This window comes from Corvus cornix, chromosome 6 (assembly GCF_000738735.6).
Source record: "Corvus cornix cornix isolate S_Up_H32 chromosome 6, ASM73873v5, whole genome shotgun sequence".
NCBI classification, from domain to species: domain Eukaryota; kingdom Metazoa; phylum Chordata; class Aves; order Passeriformes; family Corvidae; genus Corvus; species Corvus cornix.
In genome coordinates this window covers 10,661,796-10,679,898 of record NC_046336.1, presented here as the reverse complement: position 1 = coordinate 10,679,898, position 18,103 = coordinate 10,661,796, and the positions used below count along the sequence as shown (strand labels likewise).

General features: G+C 39.2%; 1 protein-coding gene across 2 annotated transcripts in view; it reads right to left on the bottom strand.

Moving 5' to 3' along the window:
• Positions 1-18,103, bottom strand: part of SORCS1 (sortilin related VPS10 domain containing receptor 1) — a 262,728-nt gene that overhangs the window by 138,418 nt on the left and 106,207 nt on the right. For both annotated transcript variants that reach the window (XM_039553807.1, XM_039553808.1), the window contains exon 3: positions 6,337-6,436. In XM_039553807.1, the coding sequence (XP_039409741.1) occupies positions 6,337-6,436 (100 nt within the window). The remainder of the gene's footprint in view (positions 1-6,336; positions 6,437-18,103) is intronic.

Genomic DNA, 18,103 nt, shown 5'->3' with positions numbered 1-18,103 from the left:
CTACCATCAATCCCAGCTGCCTGTATGTGGTCTGCAACTAACAACATACTGCTCCCGTGCTCTCTAAGCTGCTGGCATATATCCTTCCTTGCCAAAAGGGATATCATCTGTTCCAGGGTATTTGGTGAATCAGGGAGGAATTAAAAAGGGATAAAAAAATTGAAGGACATTCAACAAGAGATTATGTTGCATAAATTTTAATTATCCAGTTTGTAGAAAACAGGGAACAGACTCAGAATGGAAAGAACACTTTTGAAACTCTAAAGTTGAATTCCATGGCTTATACCTCCCTATCATTAGTTTCAACACCCAGTGTGCCCTTGGAGACTTCTGTGAGATACAAAGGCAGACTGTAGAGCTACTTTGAGTGAGGAAATGTCAAAACTGCCACTATTTTTGATAGGCTTACAAGAGCAGAAGTGGAATAAATGGGCTTTGATTTCACTTCATATCCAAGAAGAGATATGGATGTAGAGTAATGGCAAGGGCTTTGTGTGTAATGGCTATTGTGAGAGCTGTCATGTACTGCAGCCAGGAATCAGAAAGTGTGGTAGCAAATGCTGCCAGACATTTCAAAAGTAAAAATATTCACTTTGAAAGATGAGGATCTGCCTTCAATTTGTTACCATGTATTAAATGATCATTAATTATTGGTTTCCCCATGAACTCGGTCTTAAAGACAGCACCAGCTCTACAGTCACTCCACTTGACACATCTTTATTGACTTAGAGAAACCACTTAACTGCCAGATCATATCCAACAGATGTGAGGGACAATCCACCTTTCTAAACTAGTAAAAAATTATCCTTGTTTTCATGGAAGGCAGAAAAGACAGTCTTCTGAAATGGAAATCAAGTCTATACTTGTTCATCTGGCTCACAGCTAGAATTACTCTTGAATCTAAAGGTATTACAAGCAAAAGTGAAAACTGTAATTGCATTAACCCAAGGACATCCCAAGATTATCAGATTTCCCAGTTACCACCACCAGAGGCTTGTAAAGCAGGCGACTTAATCCATCATTACTGCTGAACTGCAGAAAATTAAAGACTTCTTAATTCTCAGTGTGAGACGTCCCTTTTCCTGTGGGTAGTGAACTGTTTGCATGTGTACAGTGTTATCCATTGAACCACCCCTGCAGTCCAAGATCATTCTCTCGTAGGTTCAGGATTTCAACCCTTTTCTGGTGAGGTGGAATCTTTAGCTCAAACTGCTGAATGAAACAGATTTAGGCCACCGTATTTAGAAAAACAATACAAGTGAAGAAGAATCCCTATGTTCTCCCACTGGAAGAGCACTGGATTAAAGGCACTATCTAACCCAAACTGCCTATCAGGTAAGCGAAAACAGGAGATAAATCCCACACCACAGTCCCTCGACTCCCTCCCTCCAAAACACTCTCTCTGAAGCAAATTATGAGGCTATGAGGAATCACTACTTGTCATAGCATAAGAGACATTTCATGTACCATTCTATGCTATATAGTGTTTCATCAAACAGCAGTTTTCATTTGACCAAATTCATGTTTTGATCTTTCCAAAACACTGCAGTACAAGGGGGTTCCTCCCTTTAAAAAGGTACGAAAACATTCTCAGTAAACATCTCCTTGAAATCTCCTGTCCACTACAACATTAAAAAAAAACCAAAACAAAGAAAAACAAACAAACAAAAAAACCCAACCCCGAAAAAACACCAACCACAAAACCCCAAACAATTCCAACCATTCACATATGCCTTTTTGGTCTCTTATGACTGCCTCTTTGAAGGCTGCACTCACAGCCTGCAGCTAACAAGGACCTTTCCTTCCAAATGAAAAGAGGAGAGCAAGAAAATAATTGATTTTATCTCAGCAAGAGGGGACTGCAATCACACAATGTGCTATTGGCATGACTGACAGAGGCTGGTTTCCCAGTGTGCCTAATTTGCTAAGGATGCCATCCCCTGACCACCACGGGACCGACTCAGTCTGCGGTGAGGTGTGCTCAGAGCTCTGCTGAGCACCAACCTCTCCAATATAAACTGACAGCCTTCACACTACGATTTACAGAGGCTACAAGGAGGACACTGCTGGAAATAACTGTTTTGCCTTGACTGAAAAAGTCCAGAGCTGCCATCACATCAGAGTTCTGAAAGCTTCCATGGTGAGGCAGGTCAGAGAGAGGATATTTGGAAGTGTTTCCAATCTGATTTTAGCAACTGAGGGTAAACAGACTCTTGAGAAACAGCAATGCCAGGTGAAACTGTTCACCTCTATGGACATTTTCCCCAAATCTCAGAAGAGTGGGTACAAAGGCAAGTGTAAAGCACACAGCTCTAGGTCTTACCCTTTATCCAAGGGGGCAGTTTGCATTTCAGAAACAGAACTTCCCTAAAGCAAATAAACTCACCCAATACCACAGGATAGAAAGTAGCAATCAATCATTCCCATTTCAGCTAATAAGGGTAAATTTTCTACTGTCTTGACTAACAGAAACTTTTGCCAACTATTCTGTGCAGTACCACCAGCCAATGCTAGAAAGAACAGAAGGCTAGGCTGCCATTCCTTTAATTTCCTTTCATTTAAAACTCATTAATAGAAATAAATTTGAAGTAGTTGGGGATCTAGCCAGCATTGAAACCCACACAATTATATTTACAACAAGTATCTGCTATCTTGGTGCTACACACTCAACAGGACAATGCTTAACACACTGTAAAGGTGATAAACACAAGCAGTGAATATCAAGGAAGAGGAAGGCATCTGTAATCCATTCATCTTTAAAGAGAGGGAAAAAAAGAAGGCAACACTGCTCCACACAGCAATTAAAATCTGAACAGTTGGAGGAATAAAGTGAAAAAAATCAAGGCGGGCCTGCGGAAAGGGAGAGAAAAAATTAAACAAACAAAACAAACAAACAAACACTACCACAAAAATTCAAACCCACAGGAAATATCTGATGCACTAGTCCCATTAAAAGCATAAAAGTCACTGGTAGATACTATCACCCAGCATTTATTAATTAACCGAAGATATACAGATACAAGGGGCTCGAAAGTACAAAGAACGAATGGGCTGCACAAACCCACTCTTTGCAGAGAACACAGTGTGCTTCCTACAAGGATACAGCATTTAAATTAGCCAGCAGCACTTTCTGAGTCAAAGAAAACCTCCACTTAAACAAATTCTAGAGTCCCCACCATGATCCTTTCACTTTTTATGTGTGTATGCCTATTATTTTCCATGCAATGAGTAAAAATAACCTATCTGAAAGGCTTTTATAGAGAAACACTGTAAACCTCAGTGCATGTGAGTTTCTAGGAAAATGAATGACACACTTCTGTGAAAATGTAATTTCAAGGTATCAACTTGGATTTCTATTTTAGTTTAGTTTGTAACTCATCAGCATTATTCTGAAACAGTATTTCTTCATGTAGAAGCATTCAAATTTTTTTTTTTTCTCATTGCAAAAGGCTCTATGAACTTAACAAATAAACCAATGTTGACATACCTAAGCCTAGGGATTTATTGCACATTGCACATACCTCTTCCGGAGACTTGTTGACAAATACTCAAACAGGCTCTGTGTCTTTGGCAAGATCCATGTGGTACACTTTTTACCCCTGATCTGTGTCATCAGTCATACGACCAGGTAGCACAGTAATTCAGTAAAAGGAAAAGAATTCTAAAAAATGTTTCCACTTCTCTTTGCCAAGACTTACACATTACTATGTTAGTAACCACTTTCTGTCATTTCCTTCAGTAAATATTGTAATTCAGAAAAACGCCAAGCAACAGCAATAGGTTGTCAGTTTAAATTGTAAATTATGGTTGACTTTGTTCTAATTTTTTGTTTCCAAGCACCCTTTTGCAATATGACATTGCCTGCAATGTCTGGTTAAAGGATTTAATTTTGTTCAATAAAGAGACAAGAATTGGAAGTCAAAAGCTTTTAGAAATAAATTGGCATTCATGGGCTGTGGGAAGCTCTGCAAATACTGGGTATTTATAGACCCATTTTTTTTCTAGATAGAGAAGAGCAAATAAATTACAACAAACAATTTATTCAACACATGCTGTTTGTTCTTTTCCAGAATGTGAAAATAATCAGAAATTCATGAACAAAGCTATCAATTATTTTAATAAATCCAATAACATGCATTCTACCATTCACTGTTCTAACTGCTCTGCTTTGCAAAGAAAAGACAAGACTTCCATAAATGGTACACTTGCTTTTTTCATGACAAGCAATCAGTCCTGAGTCAGCTAAGTTCAAAATTTACCTTCTGTTTCAATGGAACTACTCCTGAAAGTTAAATATGTGCTAAAATAATTTTTTTTTCCCAAAACAAGGCAACTTCAGTAAGTTAAGTACATGCTGACCCCCCTTATGGATCACTGCTGTAGCAAGGTCTCTCATCCAGTAACTTCAAGATGAAAAATGCACCATTTCTTTTCCACTACTGAAGAAGCCTTTTCTCTCTGCTAAGGCAGGCCTTGTGGAACAAAGGACATCGAAGGCTACGGGTGCAGTCAGAGAAATCACCACATATAGCTAATATTTAGGGAAAATACACTGTTAGCATTTGTCCAGCACTAACTGCAGCAGTGTATAAACCCTTCACATGAAGAATACGAGTTTTATAAAATTCATGGAGTTTAGAGTAGTTGAGTTGCACCTTTTAAAAGTACTTCTGCAGCCATCCACCCAGCCCAGATTAGTGAAACATGATACAACTTTCAAAATGACCAGAATTTCTGAAAGTGTTATCAGAATTTCAGGGGAGGAGAGGGGATCAGGTCCCAGGATCCATAGATTTTTCCTTGGTGGCAAAATTTATAAATATGTTTCCTTCCTTTTCATTCCCCAACAAGCATAATAAAGACCTTGACTTTTAGTATTTTTGCTTTCACTGTAGAAGTACTCTTAGTGTGGAAACATAAGGTAGCTCTACACTTTCTTCCCTGTGCCCTCTTAGCCTTGGGGAACTATATGGGTGTCTAAAATTAAATGTTCATTGATGGAATGGCCTGATACTCTATAGAAACAGCATGAGCAGGGCCTCCAAAAGTTCTCCCTGCAAGCTTAACTCTGCTCCTGCTGAAATAAACTTTGAAAAATTCAATCTTAGACCATGACATAGGTCCTCTCATCGCAGGTGTTGCAGCTTTCCTCTGGCACTGTCCCGTATTGATTGTAGGCCAACTTTACACCAGACTTCTGCCAGAAAAGATGGTTCCACACTTCTGCCTAAAAGCTATTTTACTTTCATCTACTTAGTTTTTGAGCTGGAAAGGGATTAGTCTTCAGGCAGGTTGGTCCTGGATCCAGCTCATCAGATGGCTATACAAACAAGGGTGGCAGAGAAAGGCAGAGAGTGAGAGGGTGCAGGATGCAGCCAGAGGTGATAAAGGCTGTTCAGCACCAGCCTGCACTTCACTTGGCTTAACAAGCATGCTGAAGGACATTTAAGTGATCTGCTAATTTCATTCTTTAGCTCCTAGGGAAGAGCTTCATATCGTCCTAAGGGTCAGCTGCAATGAGATGACATCCCTCCACTAATTTGGGGCCATTTAATTGCAATTTAAACTGCCAAGCATTGTCCTCCCTGGTTAGGACAGCTCCCTCTTCCTTTCACAGTCCGTCTTAAAGAACACTTAATTGTTTCAGTATAGTGAGAACAGCATTGTAGTGACCTCAGCTGGCCAAATACACCCAGCCTCCTTTAGAGGTGACTCTTTACTAACACTTTCTGCCAATGCAATTCAGTTTTGCCTGTAGTGACTCGAACTATGCACAAGGACTGAAAACCAAGGAGTAGAAAACGAAAAATTTTGTCAAAAATGTGTCTCAAAAAAGGCATCCAGATTCCTTTCATGAGTATGTCAGCATTATAAATTCATAGGAAATTGTTAGTCAGTAGGGTGTCTGAATGATTAAAACCTTCTGAGGTTCTAAGGCATTTTCTCTGCAGGAATTTGTCAAATCCTGTTCAGTTCACTATTGGGAGCACTTAAAAGACAGATAATGTTATATACAATCTGGTCACTGTAGATGCATTTCTGCCATTTTAACGAGTCTCTCTCCCTTTCAGACAACAAAATCAACACCATCCAGAAGGTGAGCAAACAATTACATGCACGGTACATGTGACACCAATCCATTTAATGGCCATCTTTCCCTCAAGTATTACTGGTAACACGTATAGGTGGTACTAAAGCCACGCATTTTTTCAAGGCAAGAGTGACAGAGAAATTCCTGCCATTTAAATAGTAACAGACATTGAAAAAATTGGAAGAGATCTCCAGGACAGAAATAGCATCATAAAGCCAAAAGGAGCTAACCACATCATCACCTACCTTACGTTTGTTTGTTGGGCAAACATACAAGTAGCTCAAAATAGTCTTCAGACCAACTTTATCATTCAGTTTCTCATATGTTGTCCCATAATCTGTGGACCTACAATTCAAGAGAGATTCTTATAAGTACAAACACTTAATCACAAAACCACAAGTCACTTGGCAGCTTTTCAATGTAAGTCATGCTTTAAATAGCGGAATGGCTCTCTAGAGCTTTTTCAATGATTCATGTAGTATATAATGATACTTAATTATATACACACAGCATCATGTGAGTGTTGATAATTTGCATTTAAATTAGATTAGGAAAAATTAAACCAGCATCTTCCCAAAGCATCTTAAATATGTACAATAGGAAATACATTCTGCATATAGAAGATGATAATGATTGTCAGAGATGCCAAACAGCAGACAGCAAGAGACTAAGGTTATCAGTTCATCATACACTCCAAGCTTAGTTTTGTTAAGATGGCTTACTCAGTGTATTCCAAAGTACCTTCTCTGACACTGACTAGCAGAGAGGATGGACACATGCATTTTATTCTTGCTTTAAAAGCCACTGTCCAGTAGAGAAAATGAAGCATTTCTGAAATGAGTGTTGCCCATAAAAACACTGACTACGTGTCTTGGGGAAGAACAAAATAAGTGAACAAATGAGACTGTCCAGTGTTCCTGTAGGAGCTACACTTCACATGGGACCAGAAGCAGGATCAAGCATCAGCAGAGGTTTTGTTCATTATGCAGCTCATACTTGCCTGAATTCTGTCCCAGTATCCCAGGGATTTAGATAATCAGCCCAAACCAGTACAGTTGGTGCCCATAAATTGCAGAAAGGGACATGTATCTGGGTAACAGACATTCAAAAGCATAACATATTCCTGTATCTCACCTGTAACATGTACAAATGGGCCCATACAGAACTTCACTTGCAAGCAGTAACGTGAATTTTCCCTTTTGCTGTGCCCTCCAAAACCAGACATTCTAAAGTAAAATCTTGGCACCCAATTTTTGCAGGTTCTCTCCTATCAGGGCTCCAACAGTGGCTAAATTCACAAAGGCATTTAAGACCTTTAATGCTTACTCTTTTTCTTTTTGGTGGCGTATGGAGTGTGGTACATTTCTGAATCAAGTACCATACCTACATTCATATTTCAGATTCTGGGATTTCAGATTTTGCAGTCAGTACATGAACAAAACAAGAAAACAGCAGCCTAGGGTTTTATCCATGAAAGATGAATTGCACTAAAACGTGAATCTGCATTAAAGTTGAGTCTTTCTATTTAGAAACTTTATAGAAGCCTTTGCATGTATCTGCCTGCTCATATAACAATTGCCCTATGGTTTAATATCCATAGACTTCTCCTTTCCTCCAATAAACCCATGCCCTCCCATGTGCATGTATGACCTTTGGTGTTTAGAACATTAACATCATCTGCTGACTGAGCTTTGCCTTTATAAGGTCATCTCTCTCAGGAGCACATAGAAACTAACTGATCTATTTCCTCAGTGGACTGAGGAGTAGGATACTGTTATGGTTGTTTCTGTTACCAAATATTTCAGAGATGCTCCAGCATCCAGGTAAGGGGATCCACAGCAAGATGCTGAACACAGCCTGGCCAAGGACTGCAGCTCCACTTCGCTAACTTGCCCCACCTCACCACCCAGTCTTCTCAAAAGTGAGTATTTCTGCTGCTCTCTGCCTAAACCCCAAAACCTACCCTTTGTGAAGTTTGAGCTGACAAAGACATACAAAGATTGTAAGGAGTAAATCTGACCTGCTGAGTTAGGAAAAATATATTAACAAAATAATGCTGCTTTTTCTCATACACCAGTGACAGTGAATTCAAAATGGGATCTTTCTAAAGTGGATAGGAGCAAAGAAAATCTGAGACATAAAGCTTGCTTTGAAATTGTTCAAGAAAGGCAGCCAATACCCCTGCCACAACACAGGCAAACTTATGTCAACATCCTATTGCAAATGGTAATCTCAGAATTGCCAGCCACTTCTTACTTCAAATCTCTAGGCAATTGTTTTGCATTCATAGCTTTATTTACAGGTAACACTCTATACAGATGGAAGCCTGTGCTTCTGTCAACATCTATAAAAGAAACTGAAAGATTTAAAGGCTTAGAAAAATACTTTTTTTCAGATGAACAAATTCGCAAGCAATCGAAGGAGCTACTATTAGATCTTACTCTCATTTTCGTGTTCTAAACTGACAATAGCCAGTCCTTCTACCTTCCCAGTTACCAATTTTTACTTTTGTACCACTTTACAAATACCCTTAATTTTAATGGGGAGGCAAACATTATATATACAACAGCAGATAGGCATCCATAACTGTTTTAACACAAAGAAATGGTAATATATACATTTGCAGAGCAGTGGAAAAAAAGAATTAGATCAAAGGAAACACTGCATCCATGGGAAGTCTCTGCTGGGATCTAACCAGGGGTATCACCAACCCGCATTCATCTTATTGCTATTACATACATATATGTATACAAGCCAGCACTGATTAGTAGCCTACATAACGAGCTATTTGTTTGTCCTATTAAATGGGTGTTATAAAGCAGCATGAGACTCCTAACGCATGAAAACGCATCAGCCATTGCATGGCCCAGGAAGCCAGCCTAACCTGGAAGTGCTGCAAAAGACAGATGCACCTCAGCATGGTGTAGGCACTAATGACAGAGTAGGATCACCAACTTCAACCCCAGTTATCTGAAGGGCAAAGGATATGTAGCAACCAACCTCTCCACATTTTGTGTGGAAGGCTGCTCCTCTGAAGTTCTGCAGAGAGAAATCAATTTTAGTCCATCCATGACAGGAGCAAGAAAATGCCCAGATAAATCATCAGAAAGGACTACACCCAGGACATGTCAAGCTTAAAACACAAAAATTAAACTCTGCTTTCTAAATAGCTACAGCTAATGAAATAACTACATGTAAATGAGTGAACAGGAAGCCCTATTTTATTGTGTCTTGTGTAGATGCGTGTTGCAATGGTTTCTCAAACTGTTCGGGGGGAGAAGGGGGATGTGAGTCTTACATTGTGGAAGTCACTGAAATGCAAATGATAGAAGAAGAACAATATTCAGAAAATAAAATATTTAGACTCAGTTCTGAACTTCACATTTGTCCCACCATATTAGTTGCAATTGCTATCATTAAATCCCAAATTTTACCAGTAGCTGTTTAAAATCCAACTCCCTATGTTTTCAGTGAAGTGGAAGACAATGCAAGAAGATAAACATTTTCATGATCACTAGCTCATTTCACAGTATAAAAAAGTACCAAAATTATGGGATTGAAGCTCTGATTTTCCCAGTAATAAATTAAAACAAAACTAGAAACATGTGGCATGATTTCTATTTTGCAAACTATTTGCAAGAAAGCTGACATTTAAACAACTTCATTATTATTCATTGACAGGGTTTTTCCCTCTCCTCCCGTCAGGGTAAATGACATTTCTATTACAGTATTATAATAAACTCCTGCACATTTTAAATAAAGTCCCTGAATTCCATTAGTCCACCTACTGTCATGAATATATCTCAATCCATTCCTACCAATATTTCACAATTATAATAGGCATTCTGAATCAACCAGCAACATGAACCCTATGGAAATTTTCTTCTTTCTCAAGAAGCAGAGCCTGACATTCAGAGTACTGTCAGTTTGAATATAGAGATTAAATACATCCCCTAGTTTTCTCCTTTGTTATAAACTTAAGGCTGACTGTAGTTATTTTACGTAAGATGATGAAGACCTGAAGAATCGAACAGTTGATCATTTGGTCAAGAGGGGTTTTTTTTTTTTTTGCATCAAGATCTTTCTGGAACACTCCATGAGAAAAAAAGAAAAACATTACTTGCAGACTTTAAGCTGTCTCATGTCTCCTGCTTATTACAGTACAGCTTTCTTCCCATGTTAACAGATTAGGTTACTTGTTATAACACACATCATTAAGAAGCAATCACTGTAATTGGCACCATTTGCTTTTTTTTCTTCTCCCACCAGTCACGCCTGGTTTTCACACATTAACTTGACTGCTTCCCCCAAATCCACCATGAGAACACTGTGTTTCATGTCCTTATTCCCCTCTTTCCTCCACAGTTGAATTTGCTGCTCTAACTGTGGTCCAAGTGGCAGCTGGCCCTGGGAGGCAGGACCAGAAGCAGCTGTGATGTGATCAGTGAGCAGCAGAGCAGGGCAGCCTGTCTGACCAGGAGCTGTGTGAAGAGATGGGCTCTGCCCTTTTTCTCCCTCTGCACATGAATTTATCCCTGGCACAAGCCAGGCATTTTTAAGTTAAGCAATGACTATTAGATCTTGTGTTCCAACCTCACACATAACTGAGTTTGCCACCTGGTTTGCCTCCAAAGGGAATGGTCAGGTGAGCACAAGATTTGCCAGTTGCTATCATATTAATCTCTACAAGAACAGATTTTTGGAAAGAAGCCTTTCAGATCACAGAAGGCAGAACTGCAGAGCCACAAGCTGCACTTACAAAAGGCTTTCAAACAAAGAAGTTTTTGAATAAGGAATAAAGACATTAAAAATGATCTTTCATGTCTGAATGTGAAAAATACTGGAGCTGGTAATTCTGGAGCAAATTTGTAATCCTGTTTGCCATGTTTTAAGCCTGTTTGTAAACTTTGCTGTACAGTTGTTGACTCTTGCACTCTTTTTTTCTGGGGAGACTTTGAGGTTGAGGTGCTATTCCTTCATCCCTTAAATTGAAACGCTTTACTTTGGTTTCATAGCCAGGTAGTAAAGTTTCCCATTGATTTTTGTCATACCACCATGTTTCACAAAAGCTAGTAATGTCAAAGTCTTCTTCAACAGCTAGCCATTTATGTTCACATGTTCCTCCTGTTAGCTTTTCACAAGGCACTGATAGATATCACTTCTGGTCTAATGCCTCTTTTGATTTAACTCCTTCATGTGTGACCCTGGTACTTTTTCCAGAAAGTACTAATGCCTCATCTCAGTTTCTTAGGGTGAAACTTTTTTTTTTTTAATTCATTCTTTATTTTCACAGAAAGTTACTCTTGCTTTGCAAATTACTTTGCTTCACCAGGACACTTCTCACCACTGTCTGTCTTTTTAATTCATTGTATAAATAATTCCCCAAGGCTTTTCACATTTCTAATGGGATCTGTTTGCTTAGCTTATGGAGACTGACACATTTTGAATGGAGTTTTACAATCCCACCTGGAAGAGCAATTGCAAGATGTAAACACAGGAAGTTCTGTGTCCTTGGACAGAATTTCCATGTAGAAAAGGGTTTCATAAGAGTATCGGAAGAGTTTGGTTCAAGAGGGCAGTGGTCTGACAGCAGGGACAAGCCAAACAGCTGGTCAGCATTTCTTTAAAAATCTGTAACAGCACTGCGCATGTCACAACACTAAAACACTTCAAATTTATCCAGGAAGTTGAAATTAAATTTATAGACATTTCCAGAGTAAAGAAAAATAAGATATTTCAAAACTCAAGGGACCCACATGTCTCATGGCCTAAGTGAACACATTTCTTACTACTTTTTTCTCATGAGGCCCTCAGCGGGCTGGCAAATAGGACTGTTCCCACTCTCTAGGTGGGGAAACAGAGGGAAAGACAAGATAATTAATCCTGCATTTGAAGGAAGTCTGTGACAGAGCCAAATTCAAGTCCCCTCAGGCTCCACCATCTTCCCACTCCATCCTGACACTTGTAATTTTCTGGGGTTTTGTGTGTCCAAATAAGGATTGGAAAAAGTCTTGCTATCAATGGCAAAATGATGAAATACAAAATTAAAAACACTTTAAATAGGCATTTTAAAACAGATTAAAACCTTCATTTTGAAAATATTTTGCTTCCAGTCTGAGTTGTGACTGTAGATTTTACTAGAAATTAAGTCATAAATTTCTATGAGTTTAATGAAATGTGTATTTTTTCCTCTCATGGGAAGAATTTTCTCATCACAAAATGAAGTTTCCCACCTGCAAAAGCCACCAAAAAGACTTGGAAAGGGAGTAAAAAAAATTACAAAGAAACAATAAGAAACTATTAAATTGACATTTTTCTGCATAATCAGTTAAAGTAATTCAATTTTCTTCTTTTCATTTTCAATCAACTTTTATTTGGAGTAATCTAAATGAATAGAAACCTACACACTGAAATTTCTTGTAATTTTTGGCTTAATATAGTTCAGCTGATTATTGCTATAAATAATTTAAAGATGTGACAAGCAGGAAAAGCAGCTCATATTTTATCATCCAATCCCCAGTCTACATATTGTGTTGGATATTTTTTCAAAATATTACCCAATTTAGAAAGAAAGAAAATAGGGGAGTGAGAGGGCCATGAGACATAATCTGTAGGTGACACAGATGCTTGTTTCTCCTTCAAATAATGGTTGAAGAAAAATCAATTTGCCTATTGCCTTCCATGCTGTTTCAGTGGAGAGTTAGTAACTCAGGTTACCAACCTATGGAAGCAGAGAACACCTGTTCCTCTGCCAAGGTAATAAGAATTTGGTCAATTGCTTCAGAAGTCATGGGATGATGGCAGTGGGAATATTCCAATGGGAGACAAGACAGGTTGTATGGGATGAAAGGAAATCGTGCAGTCAGGGTGAGGTTATTTCTTACTCTCATCTTTGTCAGATGAAAGGTGAAGGAAATGGTCAATTATGATGAAAGTGCAAGAGTTTCCAGCTGGACAAGACAGAAGAGCAAATCCACCATAATGCACAGCACTAGACAGCAGCAAGACACATGACTGTCAAATGCAAGGACAGGGAAAGAAGAGTTCCTGTAATAATCAGGGTAGCACATGAATGAGAACCATTATCCTGGTTTTGGCTGGAATAGAGGTCATTTCTCCTTAGCAGCTGGTACAGTGTTCTGTGTTGGATTCAGTATGAGAATAATGTTGATAACGCACAAACGTTTTGGTAACTTACCCTAAGTCAAGGATTGTTTAGTGTCAGTGAGGAAGAGCACAAAAAGCTGGGAGGAAGCATAGCCAGGACAGTTGTCCCAAACTGACCAAAGGGGTACAGATAATCAGTAGTACAGAATCAAAAATATGATGAGGTAAAGCTGAAACACCAATAGAGATGTATCTGTTTTAGCTCTGGGTGACATGTATTTCAAACCCTCCTATCTTACCAAACTAGCCTTGGAACAATAACTCAGAACAAACTTTCATGTGAAAAAATTTAGAGACATTCTGTGCTTGTAAGATGTCATCAAAAGATTTTTGAAATATCAGTTTCTGATGTCACTGCCTTTTTTAGCAGAAGTAACATTCTGCTGTATTGTGGAGAAGGGCTTTTTATCTTCAGGCTTCAGAGACATTGCTGCATAAAGGTTGGATACCCAAAGAAAAGAGCAAAATCAAGTATTTTAGCCTGAAAAAAGATCAAATTTGGATTAGATGGGAATGATGCACTTTTCCCCTCCTCCTTTTATTGCTTTTCTAATTTTAGATGCCTGTCCTATCTTGTTTGATGGATAAACATCCTTTAACTGTACAGTGCAATGTTCTCATGTCAGCAGGCTAAGAACAGAAGATTCTGGCAGTTGATAAAATCCATATTCAGATTCCCCACTCCTCTGCTAGCTGATCAGAGATCAGATCCTGATCACACTCTTATGTAAATCCAAACTATTTACTATGGAGATGCACCATCATAAACATGAAACTGGACAGCTTCAATGATCAATTTGCCCTTGCTTGGAAGCAACTGCTTCCAGGAAGTCAGAAGGATCTTTGCTGTCAGAATGCAAGACATGAAGATTTTTATTTCAAGTGTACAATTACCGAGCTTTTGTGTGAAAAATAATGCACTGAGATGTGACTGGACTCTGTTCTAGAAGTATTTCCAAGGCACTGTTTTGCAGGAGTAGACTGTAAATCCACTGTTTCCTATGGGCAACCCTGTTTTGGGGCGTCACCTACATTCTGGAACCCCTCTCTGCTGTGCTAAATGACCACTTGCAGGATTAGCTCTGGGAAAGGGTATAGAATGTCAAGGGCAGAGGATTTCTGAAGAATAACTGTGGACTTTCCACCTATTTTGCCTGGTTGCCAGACTCCCAGCAAGGCTGGTGTTTGCCACTGATAAGGGGAAGGAACTGGGTCTTCCCTCTCCATTGCTTCCCTCTCCTCAGAGCAGCAGAGTGGGTGACTCCAGAACTTTCCCCATCAAATCTCCCTTTCAGCTCCTCATCTCCCTGAGGCCTCAAAGACTCATCTCCAGTCCCTCACTGACTAAAGCAGCCTAAGTCAAGAGCAGCACAGGGAGGCTGGCAATCACAACCCCTTCAGCTATTCTAATCCAGTGCTGGGTGAAAGCCAGCAGTGAGAAACAAAGGAATAGCCATCAAAGCAAGACCTCCACTTGACCCTCTCAGTGAAAGGCTCAAGAGGCTGGTTCAAGTGGTGCTCTGGCTGAAACATTAGTGCCGTCTCTCCTGCTCTTTCTGTGAGTCATTTCGTGCCACAACATCCAGATGCATGTGGGAAGGACCAGTAACTCCACATTTTTTGGGTGGCTAATTAATATACACCAACAAAAATATGATACCAAATACATACCAAAAGATGACAGGTTATTGATGCTTGTTCATCTGATGGTATGTATGATCCAAGCACTTTCTCTGTCCCTAAGCCCATAGTACTGGTTTTCAATACTTTTCCATTTGCCTTCACAACATTATTTTGAGTTAAAGACCCCAAAGAAAGGAATGAAAGTTTACTGACAACAGGCTTTTTCCTTGCTACCTTAGGGGAATTTTGGGGGATCAGTGGAATATAAGTGGAAGAGCACCAGTCTGGAAGATCTCCCTGTCCACCTGACTTGTTTGTCAAAACAAATAAACAGGATAGAATGCAAATTTCTGCCCTTCCTTCATCATGGTGGTGAACACCCTGCAACACTGCAACTCAGAATGCAGCCATTCCCACAGACTCAGCCTGGCGTATGGTCATCAACAAAACAAACCTCAGCTTAGCTGTGACGGATATTAAAGTCGTTCTTCCATACGTTTAAATCGAAAGCTGCCTTCTAAATTAGGATTGAGGATGACTAATGATTCTTCTTGCCATATGTTTACAGGGGCATACTGACATCAGCACACCCTTAATGCCAAATTCTTGCTCATAAAGTGGTTCCTTGAGTGTTGATTCTTCCCATTTTCACCCCAGTCTGGTGTAAATCACTCAAATAGCTGGGACTGGAGCCCAGCAATCATCACGCTATTAACTTTCTAATTGATGGTAATGGCCAGAATAAATTTCAGGCACCCCAAGGGGTTGTTAATGGATTTTGTAGCTTGAGGGCAGAGCAACAGGAAGCTTTTCCATTAATCAGGGAGATGAGACAACCATACATGTCCTACACTTCCCACCCCATCATAACACTGAGGTCACTGCAGCTTGGCTAGAAAAACCCTCACAGCAGGCTGAGCTCAGTTAGAAAGTTTGATACTTGTTCAGCAGAGCTGCCTGAGCATCCACAGCCACATTATACACCCAAAAAGCTGCTTTAGCCCACCTCCAATTAAGAGTAAGGAGCAGTTTTACTGAGCCATAAATGCACTGCAGGTCTTCTGCAGGGTATGTACTAAAAGCCAGAGAAAGGATTTTCTGGCTAGCACCATCCAAGCATTTGCAACACAATACGCAATCTTCATTCTATCCTGCCAGTGCAAATCAACAGCTAGAAAGCTTAAAAGATCCAGACAGCCCAAGACATTATTGTCAAAATCAATGTCCAAGCCCCTTAGTTGTTATAATGGAGTAACTCCTAAGGACCAGTAGCATTTTAAAACCAGCTAAAAATGTGCTTCATGCATTAATTCCTATTAAAGTTAGTTGGAAGATGCAATTCTCATCCCTTAGGCAATGCTAATTTTTTTTTTTTTGCCTTGCTTTAAAATATCATTATTCCCAAAGTCTGGATGGAGTAAGAATACAGGAGGGAAAGAGATTAAATTTAAAAAATAGTAATTCGGAGTGTTTCATTTCACTTGTACCAGTGTTACCATTATCCATTCAACTGAATATTTTATAACACAGTCTGGCTGTCACCCTACAGGAAAAAAATCTCCAATGGAACAAGGAGAAAAATCAAAATGAAACACACTTTCAGTTTCAGGTTATTCCTACATTTTCTGTCAAGATTTCATTTTTAAAATATTGCAGAAGATTTATCTGAATAATGCTGCATTTCCCAGAAGAAAATTGTTCCACTGGAATGGTTTTCAATTCATTCTCTGAGTCCAAGCAGTGAGCACAATGAGCTGCTAGCTTCACTCTTACCACACCACAGTACCTAAGAAGAAATTTGTTGTTGCTGGATCTAAAAGCTGTGCTACTGGACTACTCTACCCAAGAATCACTAATTAATGCTTTAAAGCAGACAAATACAATGAGTGTTACTTTTTTTTCTTTTTAAAGCAATTTGAGTGATGCATCTCTACCAGTTGTGTCAGCTTCAAATAATAAACACCACCCAGAGCCACGCAGCTTTATTTTTTATCTCTTGGTTGGTGGAAGCATATTTATCACTATGTATCTCAAGGATCGGTGGGGTTATAAAGCTTGCTATTTATAGCTACTCTTGGGGTATTGAGCAAGTGACAGTAATTTGTTCCTGTGACATCTAACCTTAGGTCAACTCCAGTAGCAGAAGATGGATTTTTACAGGAAATGAAATGAAAGTACACAGCAGAAGATTAATGCTGTTTTCCAGGCCTGCGGAGAATGCATGCTCCCAATCACTCTGCGGGAAAAAATGGTCAGGAGCATGTGCTGTGTGTTAAGAACAGAGCAAGCTGTGGTCAAGGTGAGCTGTTCAAACAGTCTATTAGCAAACTGATACACTGGCATTTGTGCATAGAGGAATTGCAGACTGACAGTCTAGAAATGAGCTCAGCTCTTCGGGTTCTTTGATTTTGAAAGTCATCTTTAAGTCAGCAACAGCTACAGATAAAATGGGATTTGCTTTTATGTTAGTGGTAAAAGATAAAAGTAAGTTAAAAGATAAAAGTAAGCTAAAGCTTGGCTGTAAATTCCATATAAGAAACATTTTGTACAAGATCAGGTTACTATTTTGCCCTGCATTGCAGCATCTTGTTTTAATTACATTTTCTGTTTGTAAGAAAATAAGGACTGCATATTGAAACATGTTCAGAAGAGTCCCTGACACTAAAACCCTTACTGATGGGCTATATTAGTCCACTACTCACAACCTACATTAAAGTCTCTTAAAAAAAATATTGACCAGAAGACTTACTTTCCCCACAAGCCAACTGTTCTTAATTTATTTGGAATTAAAATGATAAGGAAGGTCTTTCCAAAGATGTGGGTGTATAAAGACATTAATTATACAATCTAGTCATTAAAATAATGCTACTAACAGGAACTCAGCCAAGTACCTGAAAATTCTTTCCACCTTCTTGTAACAGACCTGTCATCCTCAGCCACCACCAACGCCCTTAATAAAGGTGTGTCTTCTAACATGCTCAAAAAGTTTCAGCTTTGCCAACCAAATTTCACACTTGACCACTAAAGCCATATAAGCCCCCAATGTCCCAAAACAGCTGGAAAAAGCCATGTTAATTTCACCTGTGTGAAAGCCAAGGCTGGTAGAAAAAGCGTTATTAATTACAAAAGGTTCGATTTGCACTTGGAGTGACAAAGGTCACACAGCTACATGAAGATGATACCCTCAGAAAGGACCTTCATAAGTCCCTGGACATTTCTCTG